The sequence below is a fragment of the Rhineura floridana genome, chromosome 11 (genome assembly GCF_030035675.1).
Source record: "Rhineura floridana isolate rRhiFlo1 chromosome 11, rRhiFlo1.hap2, whole genome shotgun sequence".
In the NCBI taxonomy this organism is placed as follows: Eukaryota; Metazoa; Chordata; class Lepidosauria; order Squamata; family Rhineuridae; genus Rhineura; species Rhineura floridana.
In genome coordinates this window covers 27,023,050-27,045,514 of record NC_084490.1, presented here as the reverse complement: position 1 = coordinate 27,045,514, position 22,465 = coordinate 27,023,050, and the positions used below count along the sequence as shown (strand labels likewise).

Below are 22,465 nucleotides of genomic sequence, written 5' to 3'. Positions count from 1 at the left end.
TTTCCAAAGATTCTTTGGGGCCCATGATAGCTTCTTCTGTTAATTTTTGTTGCAGCATACTAGGCAGTGCTCCGGTAACATCGTTTTTAATATTCCTGCTCTGGGAACCAACCAAAACCACCTAGTCCATTACCCAATTCCTACAGGATGCCAATAAAAAAAGGGGACAGGCCCATAGCCAGCCTAAAAGTTCAGGGGGAGGACCAAAAGTAGGGGAGGAGAAAGTTATTTTCTGTAATGAACTTATTTTTTTATTTAAAAAAGGGAGGAAAATGGAGTGCAGGCCCCCATATCCTCACTGGCTACAGGTTTAGAACCTGGCAACATCTTTTCCACTAGAGATCATGAGCTACAAATCCTATGATCTCTAATGAGAAAATTCACCAGTCCACTGTCCTGGCAGAATCTTTGTTACATCCTTGTCAGCATACATTTAGCTTAGGGGTAAAGGTGATGGGGCTCTTTTCTGGCATGAGAACTTGACATACGTAAAAAACCTTCCATGAATGTTTCCCATGATCAGATCAGACTCGTGTGTGTGTGTGTGTGTCTGTCTGTCTGTGTGTGAGAGGACATAATTCCCTTGGCACAGTAAATATGCTGAGGAAGAAAGGCTAGAAGTAAGTAACCAAATATTCTCTGTCCTTGAGCAAAGTTAGCTTATTCAAATATTTGAGACCTAGATATAATGCTCCTGTAGGATCAGACTCTGTTGGGAATTAGTTTACACATCAGCTGTTACCAATCATTTAATTTTATTCAACAATTTTTGTTGCTGATTTAAATCCTCAAAACTATAGTAATTCCTTGTTTACGCAGACTGTGGGCAATCTAGGTACAAACCCATCATGAGATGATGAGTAGGTCAACTCAACACATCAGAATTCAAGGAGGGATATTTCTCTAAGCAAGCACTTATACTTCAATACTAATGACCTTTCTATCATCCACATATCTAAAAAAATGTATACCCCCAAATTAACTTATATTCTTTCATCTTTTCTTCTCATTAATTGCTCCTTGTTGTTTAGCTCAGGTCTTAGCACAATGATGTAGCATTTAGGGCAAAAGATGCAACCCAGTAACCCAGCACTAGAAGCCAAGATGGAGAAGATCTCCACAGCCACCATGTATTTTCCTTTCGTGCTCAGGTAAGTTGGTACAAAGGACAACCAAACACTACAAAAAACCAACATGCTGAAAGTGATGAACTTGGCCTCATTGAAACTGTCAGGTAACTTCCTTGCGAGGAAAGCCACAATGAAGCTTATTATGGCCAGGGAACCCATATAGCCCAAGACACAGTAAAACATAGAAGCTGAGCCCTCATTACATTTGAGTATGATTTCATCATTCACTGAGTGCATGTCCTTATCTGGGAATGGAGGGAAAGTACTTAACCAAAGAGCACAAATTCCAGCTTGAATGAATGAGCAGGAAAGGAAAATAGAATTTGTCAGTCCTCTCCCCACCCATTTCCTCATGCTGGATCCTGGTTTGGTTGCCACGAATGCCAGAACCACAGTGATGGTCTTTGCCAACACAGAGGAAAGGGCCACAGAGAAGATGATACCAAAGGCTGTTTGTCGGAGAAGGCAGATACCCTCTCCAGGCTGTCCAATGAACAGCAAGGAGCAGAGGAAGCAAAGGAGGAGGGAGATGAGGAGAATGTAGGTGAGTGTCCGGTTGTTGGCTTTGACAATGGGAGTGTCCTTGTGCTTCACAAAAATTCTGAGTACTAAAGCTGTGATCAAGGAGAAAGAAATAGCCATCATAAGCAAGATGATCCCTAAATTTTCTTTGTAAGAGAGATAGCTTACAACTTTGGGAATGCATTGACTATGGACCTTGTTGGGATACTTGTCTTCTGGACAACTGAGACAGGCATCAATATCTGTAAAAAGAAAAGACATGTTTAAATTGCCTAGCACCAGTCTAAAGTAGTCAGTGATAAGACCCAGTGAGAATGTCTCTTTTTGTGTTTTCTTGCAGTTTTTTCTTTTTTTTACAAACTTAATCTTTGACAAATGCCATTCTTAGTGGTAGGATAGCAGCAGTATTCCCTTGTGTTTTCTGTCAGGATTACTGAAGTACAAGCGATTCTATCTTTTTAACCCCCCTTCCCTTTCTTCATTTTAGCATTTGCCCTAAACAATATCTTCCAAGGTACATAATAAATGGTGACCACTTATTCTGAAATTTATCTGGAACCACAAACAAATCAAGAATAAAAGCTAAAATTCTTCATGATGAAAATAAGAGAGGAGAGCTTCCTGTTTCTAATTTACATGTATTATATAGTGCAAACTGTAACAATTGGATAATTGAATGGATGCTCTACACTTATAATGGAACATTAAAACTTGAGTAAACTCCAAATGGCATATTACAGCATAAATTATTATTGGGAAAATGGAAGGCCAGACTATGATCTGTTACAGAAAACTCTTAACTATCAAATCCTTTGAAGGTTTGAGATCACTTTAAAGAACTATTTAAGCCCAAATCCTAACAGATGCTCCTTAAATTCAGGTATAAGAGAAATAAGTTTTGAAGTTATGAATAGACTCACTCATAGATTGGATACTAAACGCTAATGATGGGATATAAAAACGTGAGCAAATTTTATTTATTTATTTAACAAAATGTATATACCACTTGAATATAAAGACCTCTAAGCAGTTTAAACCCCCCACACAAACTTAAAATTTTCAATAAACATTAAAAGCAAATAATTTAAAACATAGTTTAAACAGCTACTAACTAAAATGGCATTCCTTTTAAGGGGCGTATTTGCCCTCACCATAATTACAGGGAAGGCTTGTGAACATTCTAGAATCAAGAGTTAGGAGCCACGTGAGATCAATCAACCAATAGATGAAGGCGTGGAGCAGCAGATATAAGGCTGCTCCGTCCTTCCCGCGCTTGCCTTTTTTGCCTTGCGGCAGCTGCGTTTGTTCTCCTTACACGTTGCTCCGTTTGCGGTTTGGGCGTTCCTGCTAAGTATTTTCATCGCTAGAGCTTCGTTTGCCAATTGTTTCCTTGTTTAAGCCTCTTCAGTTGCTTTATCTGATCTCCGACGATCAGCTGGGCGGGCTCCGCCCACGCGCCCCGCGGCGCGGGCGACAGGCAGACTTTATTATTTCCTTGTCGTGCTACCGTTACAGTTATTGCCTTTTAAGTTTCAGTAAGAAGGGTTGGAGTTGGTTGATTCTTTGTTCTTGTTACAGTTTGCGTGCATTTAAGTAATTGTGCCCTATCTATCGTTAACGTTATAATATTGATCCCCCCCATACGTTCTTGTTGAGTTCCTTTAGTTTGCTTGGTGATCCTGTGGTTTAGTTGGCAGTTGCCTCATTTTACTTTGAGTAAACTTTTAAATATATTCATAATTATTGCTTAAGTTAATTTCATTATTAAGGTATTGCATTAGTTTTAAATTACATTTCATAGTGGTTTATTGTTCAGTTTATTAGAGTGTAATACATTACCCCACCCCCACCTCCCACTTCCCTTTACCTTATAAATTCCCCCCATATCATAGTCATATATACATAAATAAATAAAGAATAAGTTAATATATTAGAAATAATAATAATAATAATAATAAAAGTCAAATTTATTGTTATAGTGTAATTAGCACTTATGTGTGCCATTTATTATTAAATTTGTCAACTTTATAATCTAGTAGAGATTGCATTTTGGTACGTTGCATAATTGTGTGGATTGGTTTTTACAAATATGCCACCCAGGAAGGCTCAACAGAAAAAAGGGGTGCGGGTTGTGAAGCAAACGACAAAGCGTCCTCCACCCCAGCAGAACTTGTCTTCTGACGAAGAGGAAGATTTGGAGACCATCCGTGCCTTGGTGGCTAGGGTGGAGGCGCTGGAAAAGGAACGCAAGCAGCCGCTTGATGCTGAAGCTGGCACAAGTTCCGCTCCTGCAGGTAAGAAATCTGCAAGGTTGGCTTCCAGAATGCCTACAAATCGTCTTCTTGCTGATTTAGTTTCTAGGATCGGAGTTCTGGAGGCGGCAGCGCACTGTGAGGAGCCAGCTACCCAGACGCCTTCCGCTTGTTTGCCAACTCTTCCTCTCATGCTGTGGATACAGGTGAGCAACTTTTGCACTCACGAGCTCACAACACACATGTACAAGACTCCAATGCCCTTAACAGGGAGGTACAAACGACTGGCTCTCCTTTGTCGGGAGATGCTACGCACCCAGTAGTTTTTATGGGAGGTGTTTTGGTCCCCCAGTACCCACAGCTTCTGTGGCCGGCGGCTGCCGTGAGTCCTTGGCAGCTGCCTTCGACTACCTCTTCTCCATCACCTGCTTATTTGCCCCTTCCACATGGGGTTTATCCGCAGGCCGATATTTCCCTTCCGTTAGGTGATCATTTATTGTTAGCAACGAAAGAAAAATATGGAGGGGAGAGTATATCGATCTGTTTACTCTCCTGTTTCGTGAGAATGAGGCTAAGATTAAGGATGGTCAGGAAGTTAAAGAGCGTGAGGCAGCGATAAAACGAAAGATTGATCGTGTATGGCCTAATTGGTTGAACGCCTATACGATTTATATGGGCGTTATGAGACAGGCTTATCCGTCTAGGGCTTTGTCCATGATAAAATATCAGGATATTGTGCATAGGGCCTTCCGAGAATTCTCTGGAACCGCTTGGTTGACATATGATACGAATTTCAGGCAAGGAGCAGCATTGGATCCCACCCGTCGTTGGGATATTGAACATGCTGGTCTGTGGCTGAGATCTATGACTTCCGCCAGGCCCACTACAGGAGAGAGAGCCGATAGTGGGCATTTATTGGCACGTGCACAGACTTCCGCCAATGGCTCCAGCCAAGGCGGGCATTGGGTTCAATCCCAGCAAGTCTGCTGGACATTTAATAGCAATGGACGATGCTCTAGGCGTCCCTGTAGATTCAGACATGTCTGTGCTTTGTGTGGAGGAAACCACTCTAGTTCCTCTTGCCAGAGGGCACGTACTGCTCCACAAGGTATAGGGGAGCATCAACAGCCAAAACGTGGGTCTGGCAATAGCTGCAGTACGTCGCAAGGCCAGTAGCCCGATCAAGCTGGCTCCTTTAGCAAAGCTGTTAGAGCTCTATCCCAATAGGCAGGCTGCTACTTTTCTACTTCAGGGTTTTATGGATGGTTTTTGTATCCCTGTTGAGGGCCCTAGGATTGCTACATCATTAGTCCATCAGCCCACTCTCAGTAATTTAGCGTCTGTAGTGCTGGCCAAGCTTAATAAGGAGATACTTGCCGATCGTATATCAGGCCCCTTCAGTTTTCCTCCTTTGGAAAATTTGAGGATTTCCCCTTTAGGTATTATCCCTAAGAAGCAGGCTGGGGAATATCGCCTTATTCATAATTTGTCTTTCCCGAAGGGAGCCTCAGTCAACGATGGTATTTCCCCATTATATGCCTCTGTCAGATATACTTCTTTTGATGAGGCAGTGAGAGTAGTTAGGAAGGCTGGAAAGGGTGCTTTACTGGCAAAGTGTGATATAAAATCCACTTTTCGCCTTTTGCCAGTACACCCTGCAGATGTGATTTGCTTGGTCTTAAAGTTCAGGACCAGTTTTATGTAGACAGAGCTATGCCAATGGGTTGTTCGGTGTCTTGTGCTGCTTTTGAAGCATTTAGCACATTTCTTGAATGGGCATTGAGGAGGAAAGCATTATCCTCCTTCTCTGCTCATTATCTTGATGATTTTTATTATTATTATTATTTGTGGGGCCTGCTGGGTCTTCTCATTGCTTACATCTCATGCAAGCCTTTGATAATTTAACTGAGGAATTGGGAGTCCCGCTAGCACCTGAAAAGTCGGAGGGCCCTACTACTTCCCTTATTTTCTTAGGGATCCAGTTAGATACTGTAGCTCAGTCTTCCCGTTTGCCGCTAGAGAAGTTGGTGGTACTGCGTCAACTGCTTCATTCAGTCATAGGGTTGAAGAAGATACCATTGGCCCAGTTACAGGAACTTGTGGGCCATTTAGTTTTTGCTTCCAAAATTATTTCACCAGGTCGTGCGTTCCTCAGGCGTTTATGTGACGCCATGAAGGGAGCTCGCTCTCGCTTCCATTTCATAAGGATGTCAGGGATGAGGGAGGATTTGCATATGTGGCTGGAATTCCTGACGGATTTCAACGGCCTTTCCTTTTGGCGGGAGGAATTGCTCTTAGAAGCCGAATTACAGGTGCATTACAATGCTGCCGGAAGCATTGGCTTCGGAGTAATATTTAGATCCCAGTGGTGGGCTGAGCGATGGCCTGAAAGTTGGCAGGCTACCGGAATTACTTCAAATTGACATTTATGGATTTTTTTCCAATAGTGGTAGCGGTTCATATCTGGCCACTGGCATTTCAAAATCGCACAGTGCGTTTCTGGTGCGATAATTTTGCCACAGTTAGCGTTATTAATGCCCAAACTTCTAAGTCTCCTCGTGTGATGCACTTGGTGTGTGCTTTTGTATTGCAATGCTTGCGATTTAATGTTTTATTCCTGGCCAGACATGTTCCAGGTTTGCAGAATACAGTTGCTGATGCACTTTCCCAATTACATATGGCGCGCTTTCGGGAGCTTGCACCTGGTGCGGCTCCGGATCCAGTACCAATCCCTCCTTTCCTGTGGAACCTTGGCAACTAGAAGTTGGGGTTGCTATCGCAGCTGCTCTTGCTCCCAGTACTCAAAATGCGTATAAGCGATCTTTTGTGAAGTTCCAGGCTTTCCTCATCGGTTTGAAGCTGCCATTTGACTGGCCTATTCCTGTGGCTCCTTTATTGCAGTTTATGATATATTTAAAAGGGCACAATAATTCTGTTTCCACTATCGCCGGACACCTCTCGGCGCTAGCCTTTAACTCCAAGGCAAGGGGGCTGCCAGATCATTCTGTAGATTTTAGGGTCAGAAAGGTCCTTGTGGGTTGGTCGCGTTCCGCTTCCAGGTCCGCTGGCCAGAGGAGGCCAATCACGCCCGATGTCCTCCTCCAGATCCTGGCACTATTTAATTCTTTATGCTCATCTCAGTATGAGTCGCACCTGTTTGCCGCAGTAACTCTGACGATGTTTTATGGTGCTTTTCGCCCTAGTGAAATACTTGCCCTTTCTAAACGTGATGTGACTAATCGAGCCTTATGCTTTGGCGATTGCACATTAGGTGCGGTTATAGTGAGGTTCTCCCTGCGTGTCTCTAAGACCGATCAAAAGGGCCATGGCAATATCGTGGTTACAACGATGCCAGGTCCCAGTATTGTGCCCTGTGTCTGCAATGCGGAAAAAGGGCCGTGGCAGTATCGTGGTTACAGCGATGCCAGGTCCCAGTATTGTGCCCTGTGTCTGCAATGCGGCAAAAGGGCCGGGGCAGTATCATGGTTACAGCGATGCCAGGTCCCAGTATTGTGCCCTGTACCTGCAGTGCAGCAAAAGGGCCGTGGCAGTATCGTGGTTACAGCGATGCCAGGTCCCAGTATTGTGCCCTGTGTCTGCAATGCGGCAAAAGGGCCGTGGCAGTATCGTGGTTACAGCGATGCCAGGTCCCAGTATTGTGCCCTGTGTCTGCAATGCGGCAATTCTTATCCATTCGGCCAGCGGGCCAGCGTTATTTGTTTCTACATGCAGATGGAACTGCCCTGACTCAGTTTCAATTTTGGGCCGTTGTTCGGCGGGCCTTGTTGGCCAGTGGTTGCGCTGTTGGAGTCTATGGGCTGCATTCATTCCGGATTGGTGCTGCTATGGCCGCGGCCCTCGTGGGCACGAGTATAAGCAATATACAGGCGATTGGCAGGTGGCGTTCCGATGCATTCAAGTCTTACGTCATGTTTTAACAGAGGAATTTGTTTTTGTTTCCCATAGGTTTGACAAACATCCCAATTCCTGTGAGGATCGTCTTGTGTGGCCGCTCAATTTTGTTTTCGGCTCACCGGAGGGCATCCTCCTCTGTTCCGGGCACACAGCTGCAGCTGTCGGCCTCAGCTATGGTTCAGTGGGATGAATGGAGGGGCATGTTATGGGATGCGTTGTTGCCTGCCATGTGCTGAATCATGTCCTCTGCTAATAGGCCACACATCGTGTTGATTCATTTGGGAGAAAATGATTTGGTGCAGTGTCCTGCGTTGGATTTGCTGCTGAAAGTTACGCGTGATCTCACGTGGCTTATCCGCGTATATCCCAATCTTATAATTGTATGGTCCGAAATGCTTGTTAGAAGGATCTGGTGGGGTGCATTGCACCCCAATAAGATAGATAGATCTAGGAAATGGGTTAATAGGAAGGTAAGGGAGCTAGTTTTGTCCTTGGGTGGGGCAGTTATGCCTCATGAAATGATTAAGTTCCATGCCCCACATCTGTTTCGTGATGACGGTGTTCATCTTTCTGAGCAAGGGTGTGACATTTTTTTGGAGGATCTTATGGGGGGATTAAGGGGTTTGTTATCTTCATTGGGTGGAGGGGACCAAGCTTAAGCTGATCCCCTCTTGTGGCATAGAATTCGGGCAGGTGAGGTATATGGGGGTTAAAATTAGGCGGTTAAGGCATCCTGAAAAAGGGGCACTCCACAGGGAACCATCAGGGCTTGGTGTCTGGTGGCGATCTGGGTTGTGTCCTTGTGGGACCTGCTTGCGCATCAGGGTGAACGCCTGTACGGCGGGGCCATGGTGTGGAGGTGGGAACCACACAGCTGGCTCCAAGAGCAAGGAGGGAGGAATTCACACACGTCCTTGACTCTTGGGTTACGTAATGACGTGAATGGATGCCTTTAGAAGGTGAGGGTGTAATCCCTCGTTGTTAGGTTTAGCCTCACCTGCCCGAAGAGTTGGATATTTGAATAATTGGCTGTATTGCATTTGATTTACGATGTTATATTTTAATAAATATAACATTATACCAGTCTGGTGTCACGAGTCTTCCTTGTGTGGGGGCAAAGACTAAAAGAGAATAGCATCTATCTGTCTAGAAAGGCTTGCCTAAACAAATTTTTTTTAAGTAGGTGCCAAAAGGAATACAGTGAAAGCACCTGCCACGTTGTCAATAGGCAAGGAGTTGAAAGAATAGGCACTATCACACTAAATCAACAATTTCATACAAGTGCAGAACAAGTATTTTGTGGCACCTGTAACAGTGCTTGTTCCGCAGAATGAAGCGTTTGAGTGGTCACATATGGGATAAGGAGGTCCCACAAGTAAACTGGTCCCAAGCTGTTAAAATCAAATTGGCATACTACTGTATAAATTATTATGGCGAGAATGCAAGGCCACATCACAATTTGTTAAAGAAAGCTGTTTACAATCAGATGTATTGAAGGGCTACGATCACTTCAGAAGACTACTGAGTCTAAATCCTTCATTGGTGAAGTTGATTCTGGAGAGAATAAATGGAGATAACATTATTGATTTCAACATGTGGAGAGAGAGTCCATGAACTGAAAGTCCAAGGGAATATGATCTCATATTCTGAAAATAAAAGAAGAAATGCAGAGAAGAAGTTCTCAGGGCTCAAAACACTGGAGAAAATATTCCAGTGAGCATCTGGGTAAATCTCTGGAAAACAGCCCAGAGGTGCTTATTAAATTTAGATATAAGACAAAACAGTTTTAAAGTTAGGAGGAGATGGTACATTTCCCCTGCAAAAATACATATTCATTTTTTAAAAAAATCTTGCCTCATGCTGAAAATGGCAAAAAAGGGAAAAAAATCTTTCACGTGTGTGGAAATGAAATTTGGCAAAAGAAAAAACTGGAGGAAAACAAAACAAAAGAACATCCCATCCTACCTGGCTATCTTTCTCTTAAATGATCTGAACTATTGTGTAAGGCAAGTACATGCAGAGTTAGTTTCTTAATTATTAGCAGCAGGCAGAAGTTTATATGCAGGGAAATGGGACAGGCAAGTTATCCGTTGAATAAAGAATGTAATGTTAAAACATGGGATTATGCTTTAATGGTTAAATTAACCCTATATATGTATGCTTTAGAGGGAAAAAATCAGACAGGATATTTTCAGGCAAAAATGGACTAATTTTATTAATAACTATAGGAAATATGCAGGTGAAGCCCAGACACTGAACCAAATTGGACTGTTTTGGACTGATCCTGGCTTCAGACAGATTGGATTGAGACAGCCCTGGATTGCCATAGGTTGGGTTAGCCCACACTGAGTCATCCAGGGCTGTCAAAAGGCAGGGCGGTCAGATGGAAGGCAGGTGAGAGAAAGAGAGGCAGGCAGCCACTCTAAGGTCTGCTTTGCCAACACTTTCTTGCAGGGAATGTGCTGGCAAAGCAACACCTGCAGAATTGAATGCAGCATCCCTCCTGAATGCATGCTTAATTAAGGTTTTCAAATCCTGATTAAACATAGTGTTTCTTCCCCTCCAATCTCCCAACAACATATTTAATTAAAGTTTTATGAGGACCTCAGGTTGCATTCAATGCAAGTCTTTCTCAGAGCAGACACATTGAAGTTAATGGGCATGGCTACCTTAGTTGCATTATTTTCAGTGGCTCTACTCTGAGTAGAGCTTAGTTGAATACCCCAAGCCTTTTATTTATTTTAATTTGTTATTGCATTTATAACCATCCTTTCTTTCAAGAAACTCAAAGTGGCACACATAGTTTCCCCCTTATGATCTTCACCACACTCTCATAGCTGGTTAGGCTGAAATATGGTAATTGTGGCGCAGCAATTGCAAGTTCTCTTGGATGAAACAGATTATCTTGACCGGTTCCAGTCTGTGTTCAGGCCTGGTGATGGGACTAAATCGCCCTTGGTCACCCCAATGGATGTCCTTTATAGGGAGAAGGACAGGGGGAGTGCTACCCTGTTACTCTTATTTGATATCACAGTGGCTTTTGATACCATTGACCATGGTATCCTTCTGGGCCGACTTGGTGAGATGGGTACCAGAGGCACTGTTTCACAGTGGTTCTGATCCTATCTCTAGGGTCATTTTCAGAAAATAGCCTAGGGTGATTGTCTTTCAGCCTCCTGGCAGTTGTGCTGTGGGGTGCCACAGGATACCAACTTGTCCCCCCCTGCTGTTTGTGGTCATCAGGAGATTTGGGGCAAGGCATCAGCAGTACAGTGATGATACCCAGCTCTATTTCTCTGTATCATTTGAATTGGGAGAGGCTGTGCAAGCCCTGGACCGGTGCCTGGACTCAGTGGTGGGCTGGATGAGGGCCAGTAAACTGAGTCTGAATCCTAGCAAGATGGAGGCTCTGTGGGTTGGTGGTTCCTGAGTTCAGATAATTGGTCAGTTGCCTGCTTTGGATGGGGTGTACTCCCTCTGAAAGAGCAGGTCCGTAGTCTGGAGATGCTCCTAGATCCACCTTTGTTGCTAAAGGCCCAGATGACCTCAGTGGCTAGGAGTGCCTTTAACCAGCTTCAGCTGATAAGCCAGCTGCTACCTTTTTCTGGACCGGGATAGCCTGGCCACTGTTGTCCATGCACTGGTAACCTCCAGGCTGGATTATTGTAATGACCTCTATGTGGAGCTGCCCTTGAGGTTGGTCCAGAAGCTGCAGCTGGTGCAAAATGCACCGGCAAGACTGCTCACTAGGGCAGGGTATCACCAACATGTCATCCCGCTGCTGAAAGAATTGCACTGACTGCCCGTTTGCTACCTGGCCAAATTCCAGGTTCTAGTTTTGGTGTACAAAACCCTATACAGCTTGGGACCAGGATACCTAAAAGACCACCTTATCCCTTATATACCCAGTCAATCACTGTGCTCTTCAGGTGAGAGCCTCCTGCAGATACCATCTTATCAGGACGTCTGTTCTGCACAACATAGGAAATGGACCTTGGGTGTGGCAGCATCTACCCTGTGGAACTCCCTACCCTTAAATATTAGACAGGCACCATCTCTGTTATCTTTTCGGAGCCTATTGAAGACCTTCCTCTTTCAACAAGCCTTTTATGTTGAGACCTTATCCCAGTCTCCTTCTGTGTTGGAATTGCTTTTTAATATGCTTTTAAACCTTTTTTAAAAAAATGTCTTCAAAGCTTTTTTAAAAAATGTTTTTTTAAAGTTGTTTTGTTTTAATGTATTTTAATGTCTGTTTTTATGATGTTTTAAAGTGTTTTTAGTGCTTTTGTTTGCTGCCCTGGGCTCCTGCTGGGAGGAAGAGCAGAATATAAATCAAATGACTGATAAATAATAAATAAATAAATAAGTCTAATGTCACCCAGTGTCTTTTAAACTATCTTTAAAAAACTTTTTTTTAAAAGATCCTCTTTGTATTGTGAATCACATTCCCCAGACAAATATAAAAAAATACCCAACTTTATTGGAATTGTTGTTATGGAAATGTCTTGATATCTCTGTATATAAATGCCTTCTACCTTTCTGGCCAGAGATCATCCCTTCTGGACATGGAGCACAATCATAGCAGCAAAATTTCTCTCCCTCCTTCTTTTTCCTGTGGTAACCAGGATAGCAGTAGTCATTGCACAGAGAAACAGGCAGCACCTGTCCAGAATCATACATTAAACATTAGCAATAACATATTAGACCTCTTCAGTCATTCTCCTCCAAGCAATTAGAAACATCTGAGGGGAAGTTTGTGTGAGGACAGACCTATTGGCTCAGCTCCTCTGTCACATACTTGCCAACCATTCCCACCACTATCTACCTGTTGGGGGCTAAATATCTTGACTATGTGGTCACAACCACACCGTACATTTAAAACACTGTCACACCACTTTAAACAGCTATGGCTTCACCCAAAGAATTCTGGGAACTGTAGTTTGTGTGTGTGTGTACAACAGGGGAGGGTTCAGTTCAATGACATGAAAATAGCTGGTCTAGAAGTAGTGGGATGCTGACCCTGAATGATGACATTAGAGAGTCCAGCTGAATATGAAAGGGAGCTGAACTGAGTTTGGTAGGAAACTTGCCAGGTTCATCATACCTGCCTCAAAAATTAATCTATCTTTACAAATGCCAGAATATTCTTCCGTCTATTTATTGGTGCTTTATTTATAATCAACCTTCCTCTGATTTGGAGCATAGGGTGTCATCACATAAGGAAAACACTGAAAATAACATAACCATAAAATCACTTCATTACACTGAAAAATCAGCAATTACAGGCTACAGTGACATTTCATTTTTTATTTGCTTATATATGAACCATTGAAAAGGAAGGTGCCAGCAAGGATCTGAGCAGTTTATTCTAATACATCAGCTGTGCTTAATCCTAGGTGTGTGTACACAGAAGTAAGTCCCATTAAGTTAATTCTGCCTTCTTCATAGGTAAGTGGGTTTATGATTGCAGGCAAGGTGGAGAAAACATGGATACTCTCTTTAATGAATCCCATTTAAAATATGCTAGAATGCCAACCAGGACTCAAGCAATCTCTACAGCTTTCCATCAACCTGTAATTAAAATCCTTACTTATAATGTTAAATCAAGAAGACAGAGCGATGTTTATGAAAATATGAAAAGGATTGTTATCATTATTATTATAACTATCAAATATCTCAACAAATGATGAATGACATTTTACAATCTCATTGTGTTTTGAGTATCACTCTCAGGGAATTAACAGAAAAAAGACAGATAAAATGTAATTTAGCTAGCTAGACAGACAGCAGGTCAGTGCTGGAACATCTGTTTAAATATATGGTGTGGTTTTTTCCTTAGGTCATTTTGTCCTCTTCTGAATCACATATTAAAGCTACATTACATGAGATCAGACAATCTGGCCAACACTGAACTTTTCCCTTTTATATACTCATATATTTGTAGTTATGACTCACCTGATTAAAGCTTTGATGCCACACAATCTGTTCATCTTTAATAATTAACTCCTTGCCTGAAGGAGCCTGAGGTTCCAATCTTCCAACTGTGACTCTCACTACTGAACCATTGGGAAAGATCATCCAGTTTGTAACATCAAAACCTGCAACTAGTTCTCCATTTTTATCGAAGTGCACAATATCTCCAGCACTGTTGTTGAATATGATGCTCCTTAGAAAGTGATGGAACTATTATAAGAGAGCATGAAAAAATGGAGAACTGTATCTTGAAATCATTTCCGTGAACTTAACGAAGTGCTGCACTACAATGATTTTTCAAACTACATATATGGTGACTCAATATTTCCACTTATTTCTCACCATGGGCTGCAGATAGGTGGCCAATTATGAATAAAATCCCCACTGTTTTATAATGTGGATGTCAGTATTTATCCAAAACAAAAACAAAGCCACTCACAATTTTGCATGAATTAGTTGTTTTTACCTCTGGACACTAACAAAGACCCCTTTTTTGGAGGAGAAGGAAGAGATTAATTGTTCAGTTATAATTACCTGCCATGGTTGCACATTCTGAAAGGACAACCTCTCTCTTTCTCCCCTATGTTTGGAGCTGGATTTGTATATGGCATGCAAAGCGTGTGCCACAGCATAAACAGCATTGTAAACATTGTAGCTGTGGCCAGTCATGTGTGTTTCAAACAAAATCCCAGAAAGGGTCTCCACATCCTCCTCCCCAGTGCATGTTTTCTTCTGCTTCTCCTCCTGACCCTTAAATATTTGTAATGAACAGCTGAATGCCTGTTCCCAGAAGTCCTGTATAAAAACATCTCCTTTGGCCCAGGAAGGATGTAACATCTGAATAAACTTACGGAACCCTAATGGTTTATTTGAGTGAACTGTGAAGGATATGGAACCATGGAAGGTTTCTATATTCCAATCCTTCTGAATGGACACTGATGCAAAATCCCAGTGGGATGTAATAATCCACACTTTACCCAGAGGTGGCCATCCCATTACAGGTGCTATAAACAGCAATATTCTCGCAACCTGAAAGGATGGTGGCTCTCCATAAACTAAGAATACATTGACTTTTCTCTCAAAGACAACTGCATAACTTTCCCAGTTCTCTAAAGCCAAGCGTATCATCTCATCTAGATAATTCCATTTTGCTAGTCTTAATATGAAGTCATAACAGATACCATTCTCAGAAAGTATTGGTAAAATTGTCTCTAAAAATCTGTCCCCTTTGTCATCATCCACAGCACCAAGCCCAATCCACGTCCATCTGAAATGCTGAAGTAACTTCACAATTCCTATGTGCTGTTTGGCTTCATTTGGGACCATTTGGTATAAAAATGGGAATAGCATTTTAATACCCTGCACTGGCAAAAATGATCCATAAGTGAGCTGAAATAAAATGCAGAAGCATTTTTTAGATAATAAGAGAATCTTATAGAGTTTAAAGAACTTTGGAAGTACAGCTTCCCTAACAAATGTCTGCCTAGTTTCTGCTTGAAGTCCTCCAGTAAGGGAGAATACCCCTTGCAATCAGTTCCATTGTTGATCATCTCTTACCATGAAGAAGCTTCTCATGATGTTTAACAAAAATCTTGCCCTGCTCTCTGGAGTAGCAGAGAACAAGTTGTTGCCTGTTTGCAAAATAACAGCCATTGCGGTATTTGGAAATGCTGTATGAATCCCCCCCCCGGTCTCTTTTTCTCCACGCTAAAGTTACATAATTACCTTCAACCTTTCCTAATAGGACACGTGTTTACTACCTCTGACCATCTTCTATGGGAAGCATTTATGGTTGGACTTTTGGTGACTACTGATGTTCACATTGTGTGGAGGTGGTGGAAATTTTGTGCTGATCTAGGTGACTTTTTCATTGGATGAACACCTCTTAGTATTTTATATTTGTTTTTCTTTTGTTGAATTTTATATGTATTCTATATTTTGTATTTTATAATTGAAAATAACTTTGGGATGTTATATGGGAAGCAATAAATAATAAACTAAATAAACTAATTTAATTGCTTTTCTCTGGACCTGTTCTGATATGCCCACACTTTCTAAAAGTGCAACACTGAGACCTGAACACAATAATCCACTGGAAGTGTGACTAGTGTAAATAAAATCCAACTAATAATTAATTGATTAGATGTGTAACCCTCCCCGTTTACTGCAAGGTCCTAGGGCAGGTTACAACTATAAAATATAAATTATAAAACAATTTCAAACATAAAGCAAGAAAAGTGTAAAAACAAAAACAGTTCCATATATGAAAAGTTCTTAAAAATTAACACACACATACACACATATGCAAACATTTATGAAGTTCCATATTTTAAAAATATGTATTTCCAATACTGATGCATACTGGGATAAAGGTCTCCACTTAAAAGGCTTATTGTAAAAGGAAAGTCTTCAGTAAGCCCTGAAAAGATATTATCAATTGTGCCTGTCTAATATTTAAGGGAGGGAATTACAAAGGGTAGGTGCCACTATGGGAATGCCTGATTCCTATATCATAAGGAATGGACCTTCTGATACTATGCTGTCTGTAGGAGGCCCTCTCCTGCACAGTACAGTGATGGATTGGGTGTATAGTGTGAGACGATCTCTTAGGTATCTGGCTCCAAAGCTCTTTCAGGCTTTGTACACCACTGCCAGCACCTTGAACTATTTGGCAGCCAGTACAATTATTTCAGCAATGGCAGAACATAGTGGTGATAGTTTGCCCCAGTGAGCAGCCACTGTACCACATTTTGCATGAGCTGCAGCTTCCAAACCAGTCTCAAGGGCAGTCATCATGTTTTGTAACTTGAACTCTATGGTCTGCAAATGGATAAGGATTCCCTCACCCCTTGTATCTACATAATTGATGAAAATGTTCAATCGTCAAAATGCTGTTTTACAGGAGACACTGTTGAACATTCCTCGAGCTGTATATCTACCTGATTGTATTTTCATCTAGTCTGCATTTAAGCCATTTGCTAACAACAGACTTATTAAAGTTTTGCCAAAATCAAGATGATGTTTCCCAGTTGTAAAATCCCCATACCAACATGCCCACAGCTTACCTGTGGAGTCTTGTGGATTGCTGAAATGACCGCCATATTGGCAGAAATTTCAGAGATACAACCTCCAATGAGAACTGCCAGGTTGTACTGGTTGTCACATTTGAAGTTAGGGACAAATCTATGTTGCGCGGAAAGAAGGCTGAGGGTGGCTTTATAGGTCATTCTTGCACTATAGTAGCTATTGAGGATGCGAAACCCCAGAGAGATATTTGGTAAGATGTTTGGATTCTCATTGATCTCTTTCACAGCAAATGCTAAGGCCAGGATGTGCTGGTAGTTCTTTGGCACTGAACTGTAATAAGACTGATAAGTGTTTAATAAAACAACAGCAGCAATAAAAACACATTTAAATCCTTGGTCACTGTTCATCTGTAAATTTCCAAGATTGAGTCTGTGTAATTTAAGGCAATACAAAAGAATAGACTGAAGTATAAAAAAGGGACATATAAGTATTCCCCCAGTGAACTGAAGAGCGCAAAATGTTTAAGATCAATCTAGTCCTTAAAAAACTGCTCCTTGAGGATAATGGGGTCACTTTCTATGCCCACCACAATAGGCAGCAGGGAAAAAAAAGGTATAGGCTTGCTAATATGGTATCCATGGGTGGAATAGTATGCTTCACCTAGTGCTCACAGAGATGCCTTCTCAATACCATCAGATCATGCCATTCTCTGTCCAAAGATGTGGTATGTGATTGTGGGATATTTTCTTGTCATCTTATGTAAAAATCATGAACATCTGTGAAGATCCATCACCTTGGGTTGTGTTTCTGGCAATTTTTGTGTTGCTGGCATTTTTTTTTTTAACTATTCAGTCTACCAACATGAGCTTTAACTGCACAGTAGAATGTGAGGGAACCTGTGTTAAATCATGCAAATTCAAGAGGATCCATTTTAATTCTACTGAATCACACTTTTACCTTGACCTTATGGGAAAGCAAAGTGTGACCCTCTGTGTGCATGTGTGTGTATATTCTCTCTCTTTCTCTCTGTGTGTGTATGTGACACATCGGAGGAGAGTGAGAAGTAACCAAGTGGATGGTGCCCATCGCACTCATTCAAAAATTCTAAATATCTCAGTTGACTTCAAAATGTTTGCAACCTCTCAAATATGCTACAGGTAAGCTATTATGTGCTTCCTAACATTTTAAAAATGAACACTAAGAGAGGAGATGTAGAGTGAGACTCTTGTTTCATCTCTCCAGTGACATCACTGTTATTTCATTCAATACATTTTTATCACTGACAATTTCTGTACTAAGTTTCAACGAAGCATCAAATATACTACAACATGGTCAGTTCAGGCAAAGGATAATGGATCGTTTACATTATCTGAAGTCAGCAATACAATTGAAGGACATTTTCCATTAGAGAAATGAGAGAAGATATTGCAAGTTGGAAAGCAGAAAGGGATACCTGCAAATTTTATAGCTGAAAACAGTTTCCCCAAAATGTCAGAACAGTGCATAATGTCTGAAGGCCTATTCATAAATTATATTTTTTAAAAGTCAACGTAACTCAAATATTTTACTTGTACCCTTTGTCTGAACAAAATGTGCAGACAAGATTCTCTTTGCAAATGCACAAATCATATACATACTCTCAGTATAGTTTCAAGCTGAATGCAGGTCCCCCTCATCTTTGCTTCAGGTTAGAGAAATAAAGCTGAGCTTGTCTGTGTGTAAAATTGGACTGGACTGGGCAAATTGTACACATGCACACACCATGATATATTGATGCTGGTTACTTTACCCCCCAACCCCCCCCCAAATACATATAACAGAAGGATGACATTGAAAGCACAACCAATATAGGATCTTTTTACATCTTTCTACTACTGCATCCCAAAAAAGAATGTTTCTAGGTTCCCACTTTCCTTGCATCAAAAAGTAAATATCCCATAGTATTGCTTCATGATGTGCTCTCAGTTATTATGGTCTGAACATACTACAAAGAAAGAGAGAGGGAATAAATAATGCCTTACATAGGTTCATCAATCAAGATCTGTGAAGGCTGTTCAGTAAAAGAGAGGATATTATAGAGATATAAGACTTGAGAAACCATCTGACCGATGACAAGGTCTCCTGGCTGGTAAAATTCATGAGGAATAGGGAGAGGATCATTATATATGCTGCAGTTAATTGAATGTGCCCTGTATATGGGATGACACAGCAGTAAAAGCAGCACCAACACCACTAGGATGACCCTGTTAACAAAACTTCCCTTCCCAAAGTAGATTCTCATGTTTCCCTCAACAGCATTACATGTGGTGTTTATTACAGCGTCACTTGAGTAGTCGATGATACTGTGGCCACTCTGATTTACAGCTTTGCCTGTTAGGGAATCTATGACTCTTCATTTATCAGTGTCCCCAGCCAGCATGTTTTCTTTTTCTCCACGCATGATCCTCTGAGGATGACTGAGATCCCCCCTTTCTAAAATCCTCATCTATAGTTGTCCACTTGCAAGCATGCACTTTGCTTTAGTTTGCCAAGTACATAATTTTAACATAGATAATTCTCAGTCTATTTATCCAAAAGAAGATACGATGGGCTAGTCAGTGTGCACAGCTCTCAGTATTAAATCATACCTAGTTAATAAAGTACAACATTTCTCAGTAAGAATCTAGAGAATAGATGAAAGCAGAAAGGATGAATGAAGATATTCACAACTTTTTTTAGACATTTGTTAAAAATCATGGCTGAGTAAAGCATATCTAAATATATAAAAGAGAAATGATGATACAAAAGACTGACAGAGCTCTGCCTGGACTTAGATCTAATCCTGAACAATAGGAAACCCATCTTTTTTAAGATGCAGATTTTTTTTTTTAAAAAAAATCTTGCTAACAAGCTGAGGATGCCCATTAAGTAAGAGGATGAAAGCCAGTAATTTTGCTAATGATAGGGATTATTCTCCAGTGTGTGGTTAGCCTCTGTTACATCATGCCTGACAAAACTGCCAGGAGTCCCCACACACAAACCTGCCCTGAATTGTACAACTATTATTTTCTTTCTTTAGAAATAATAAATAAGCAATGTCACCAGTAGCATAGTGGCAAATTCAGAAGTTCAGGGTTCCTTCATGTTAGTCACAGCCATATCTCCCCTTTCTTTTTGCTGCTGGGTTAAGAGTGAGATTCTACAACAACAGATATCCCTAGGAGCCAATAGGCATGAAAGGAAAGAGTGTTAGCTGCTGAGAAGAGTCTTCTCAATGGCTGACTCACCTTCTTTCACTGATTGGCTCCAATCAGCAGGAAAGGACAAAGAAGCATGTTAGAAGACTCTTCTTAGTGGCTAACACACTCCCCTTTCATGCTGTCATAGGATGCTGGAGACATAGGAACCTTGCAGGAACCCTGCTTCCTAAAAAGTAAGGGGTTTAAGACCCCCCCGAGATCCTGGACAACTACATCCTTGCATGTCAGATAGTATGGTAGGTTCAGGTTGCTTCTGCCTAGAACTAGTTACTTTTATTTAATCCACAGGGCATTTATAGTTGGCATGACATGTCCGCTCCATGGCCCCGGCAAAGCCTGGTGCAGCGGGGCGTATTTGCGGCCTGGGATTGAAGTCCCGGCTGCCAGATGAGGGCGGTTAGTGTGCTCGAGCAGGCACTTATGTGCCGTGTGTGGGCGCGAGGGAGGCAGGGCAACGGAGCTAATTTAAGCTCGTGATGCCCTTAAGCCTCCTTCTTCAGCAAGTGACACCCATCACCCCTCCCCTTGCCTTAGTGTGCTTAATGGGTCACTTCGGGGCTGAGTAGGAATTTTTCCCCTGCTCACTCATGTTGGTGGGCAGGTTTTTTGCCTACTCCACACTGCGGTGGAGGGACAGAATGGAGTTAGGGGGTGTCATTGTTTAATAGGTTGTTTTGGCTGATTTGGCTAAGTTGACATCTGAAGTTTAACAGGTGGTTGCATTTTGTTGTAGTTGGTCACTTTGATGGGAAGGCGTGGGAAGGGAAGCTGGAAGGGACAGCTAGGTGACACCCTTAGGCACCTTTGGGGGTGATTGGCAGATCCGGAGGCCTACCCTTCAGAGCTGTACAGTTTGGAGGCAGGATATGGGCTGCCTTTGGGGCCAACTTACCTCATCCACCTGGAGTTGTACAGCCCAGGGGTGTGTGATGTGGGAAGGCCCCCTAATTACCCCAGCGGTGAAGCAGGGGTAGGGGCAAGCAGAATGGCTTGCCCATGCCCAGGGAAGGGTGGTCGCCCAATAGCTGTAATTAGATAAATCAATTATAACTAGCTCCTGCACCTATGTTTTACTTCTTCAGGTTATTTTAAGTTTAAAGTTTAATAAAGTGGCCCTTAGTTCAACCCAGCCTTGGTGTCTGTGTATTTATTTCAATCATTGGCCGCAAGAAGGCATGGGATTAAAAGTAGATGTATTATATGAAAAAAAGGGTAGGGGAGGTCTCTGGCCCAAACAGCTTACACATCAGAATTTGATTCTGTGTATGTGTCTGAGAGTAAGGTTGAGCACCAATATATTCTGGTCCACTGAAAATATCTATTCAAGGCCTTTGTAACCCACTGCAGACACTGCCATTGACTCAGTAAAGTTTGCACACAATGTTCTTTCCCACCTTTGGTGCCTAAGATAGAAATGAAATGTTTGGGGACGGTGTAAAAGCTGGAACGGAACAGAACAGGCCAGAATGGGCACTTTGTAAAAGAAATTGATGCCACAAACACTGGAATGTGTTAGAGACACTTGAGAACATCTTTTAGGAACAAAAACCATTCCGATAGGATTTTTATTAACCCTTTAACAACCAAAATGCCCTGCAGAACAGAATGAAACAGCCCGGAACGGCGACTTCCCAGCGAGCCAGACCTCCCAAATTCACCACTCCCACATGACTTCATGGGATTCATGCAATAAGACAAAATTTCCATGAAACCGATGTTCCGATACCCGTTCCGGGCTATAATACGCTTTTACGTAAAACAGCCTGGAACGGCAGCTTCCCAGAGAGCCAGACCTACCAAATTCACCAACCACACATGTTGTTGCCTCTCCTTTAGTTGGGAAATGGGAGATAACACAGGATGACCCAGGAACCTCTGGGTGATCAGCAATATCCTTTCTTGCTGTTTGTAGGTCCACTAAGCAGCACTATTTGTGCTGCTACCAGGTTGTGAATGGCTGGTGAATTGGGGGGAGAGAGAGAAAGAGAGATTGGAGGGGCAAGTCGGCTGGCTTTTACTCATGGCTTTTCTGCTGTAGGTAATGAGAGAAGACACTACTTGCTGCCACTGAGCCACCTCCACAGTATAAATATAGCATACCTGGGCTGCTGCCTTTTTGGTCTGAAAAAAGAAGGGATCATCCTGTCTCTGCAGAGACCAGCAGATCTTATAGTGCCCCTAGTGGGAAGAAGATTAAACTGCAGCTATTTTCTAGCGCCAAAAGCTATCTGTAGTTGCATTCAATACTAGTATAGCTTACTACAAAAACCTTGCTAGGAAAGAAAAACAACAATGTACTATATTGTTTTCACACACATACCTCATTAATCATTACTACAGCTGCTAACTAAGTAATAATATTTATTGGAGTAATTTGTTTTGCAGTTAAATTTGCATACTATCAACA

At 41.9% G+C, this 22,465-nt stretch overlaps 1 protein-coding gene across 1 annotated transcript; it reads right to left on the bottom strand.

Moving 5' to 3' along the window:
- Window positions 1–983: 983 nt before the first annotated feature.
- LOC133367635 (vomeronasal type-2 receptor 26-like) lies at window positions 984–17,226 on the bottom strand. The gene is made up of 5 exons (XM_061591730.1): window positions 16,858–17,226; window positions 14,327–15,181; window positions 13,775–14,002; window positions 12,355–12,481; window positions 984–1,894 (listed from the first exon to the last, which is right to left on the bottom strand). Exons 1-5 carry the CDS (start codon window positions 17,224–17,226, stop codon window positions 984–986), a joined length of 2,490 nt encoding a protein of 829 aa, XP_061447714.1.
- Window positions 17,227–22,465: the final 5,239 nt, after the last annotated feature.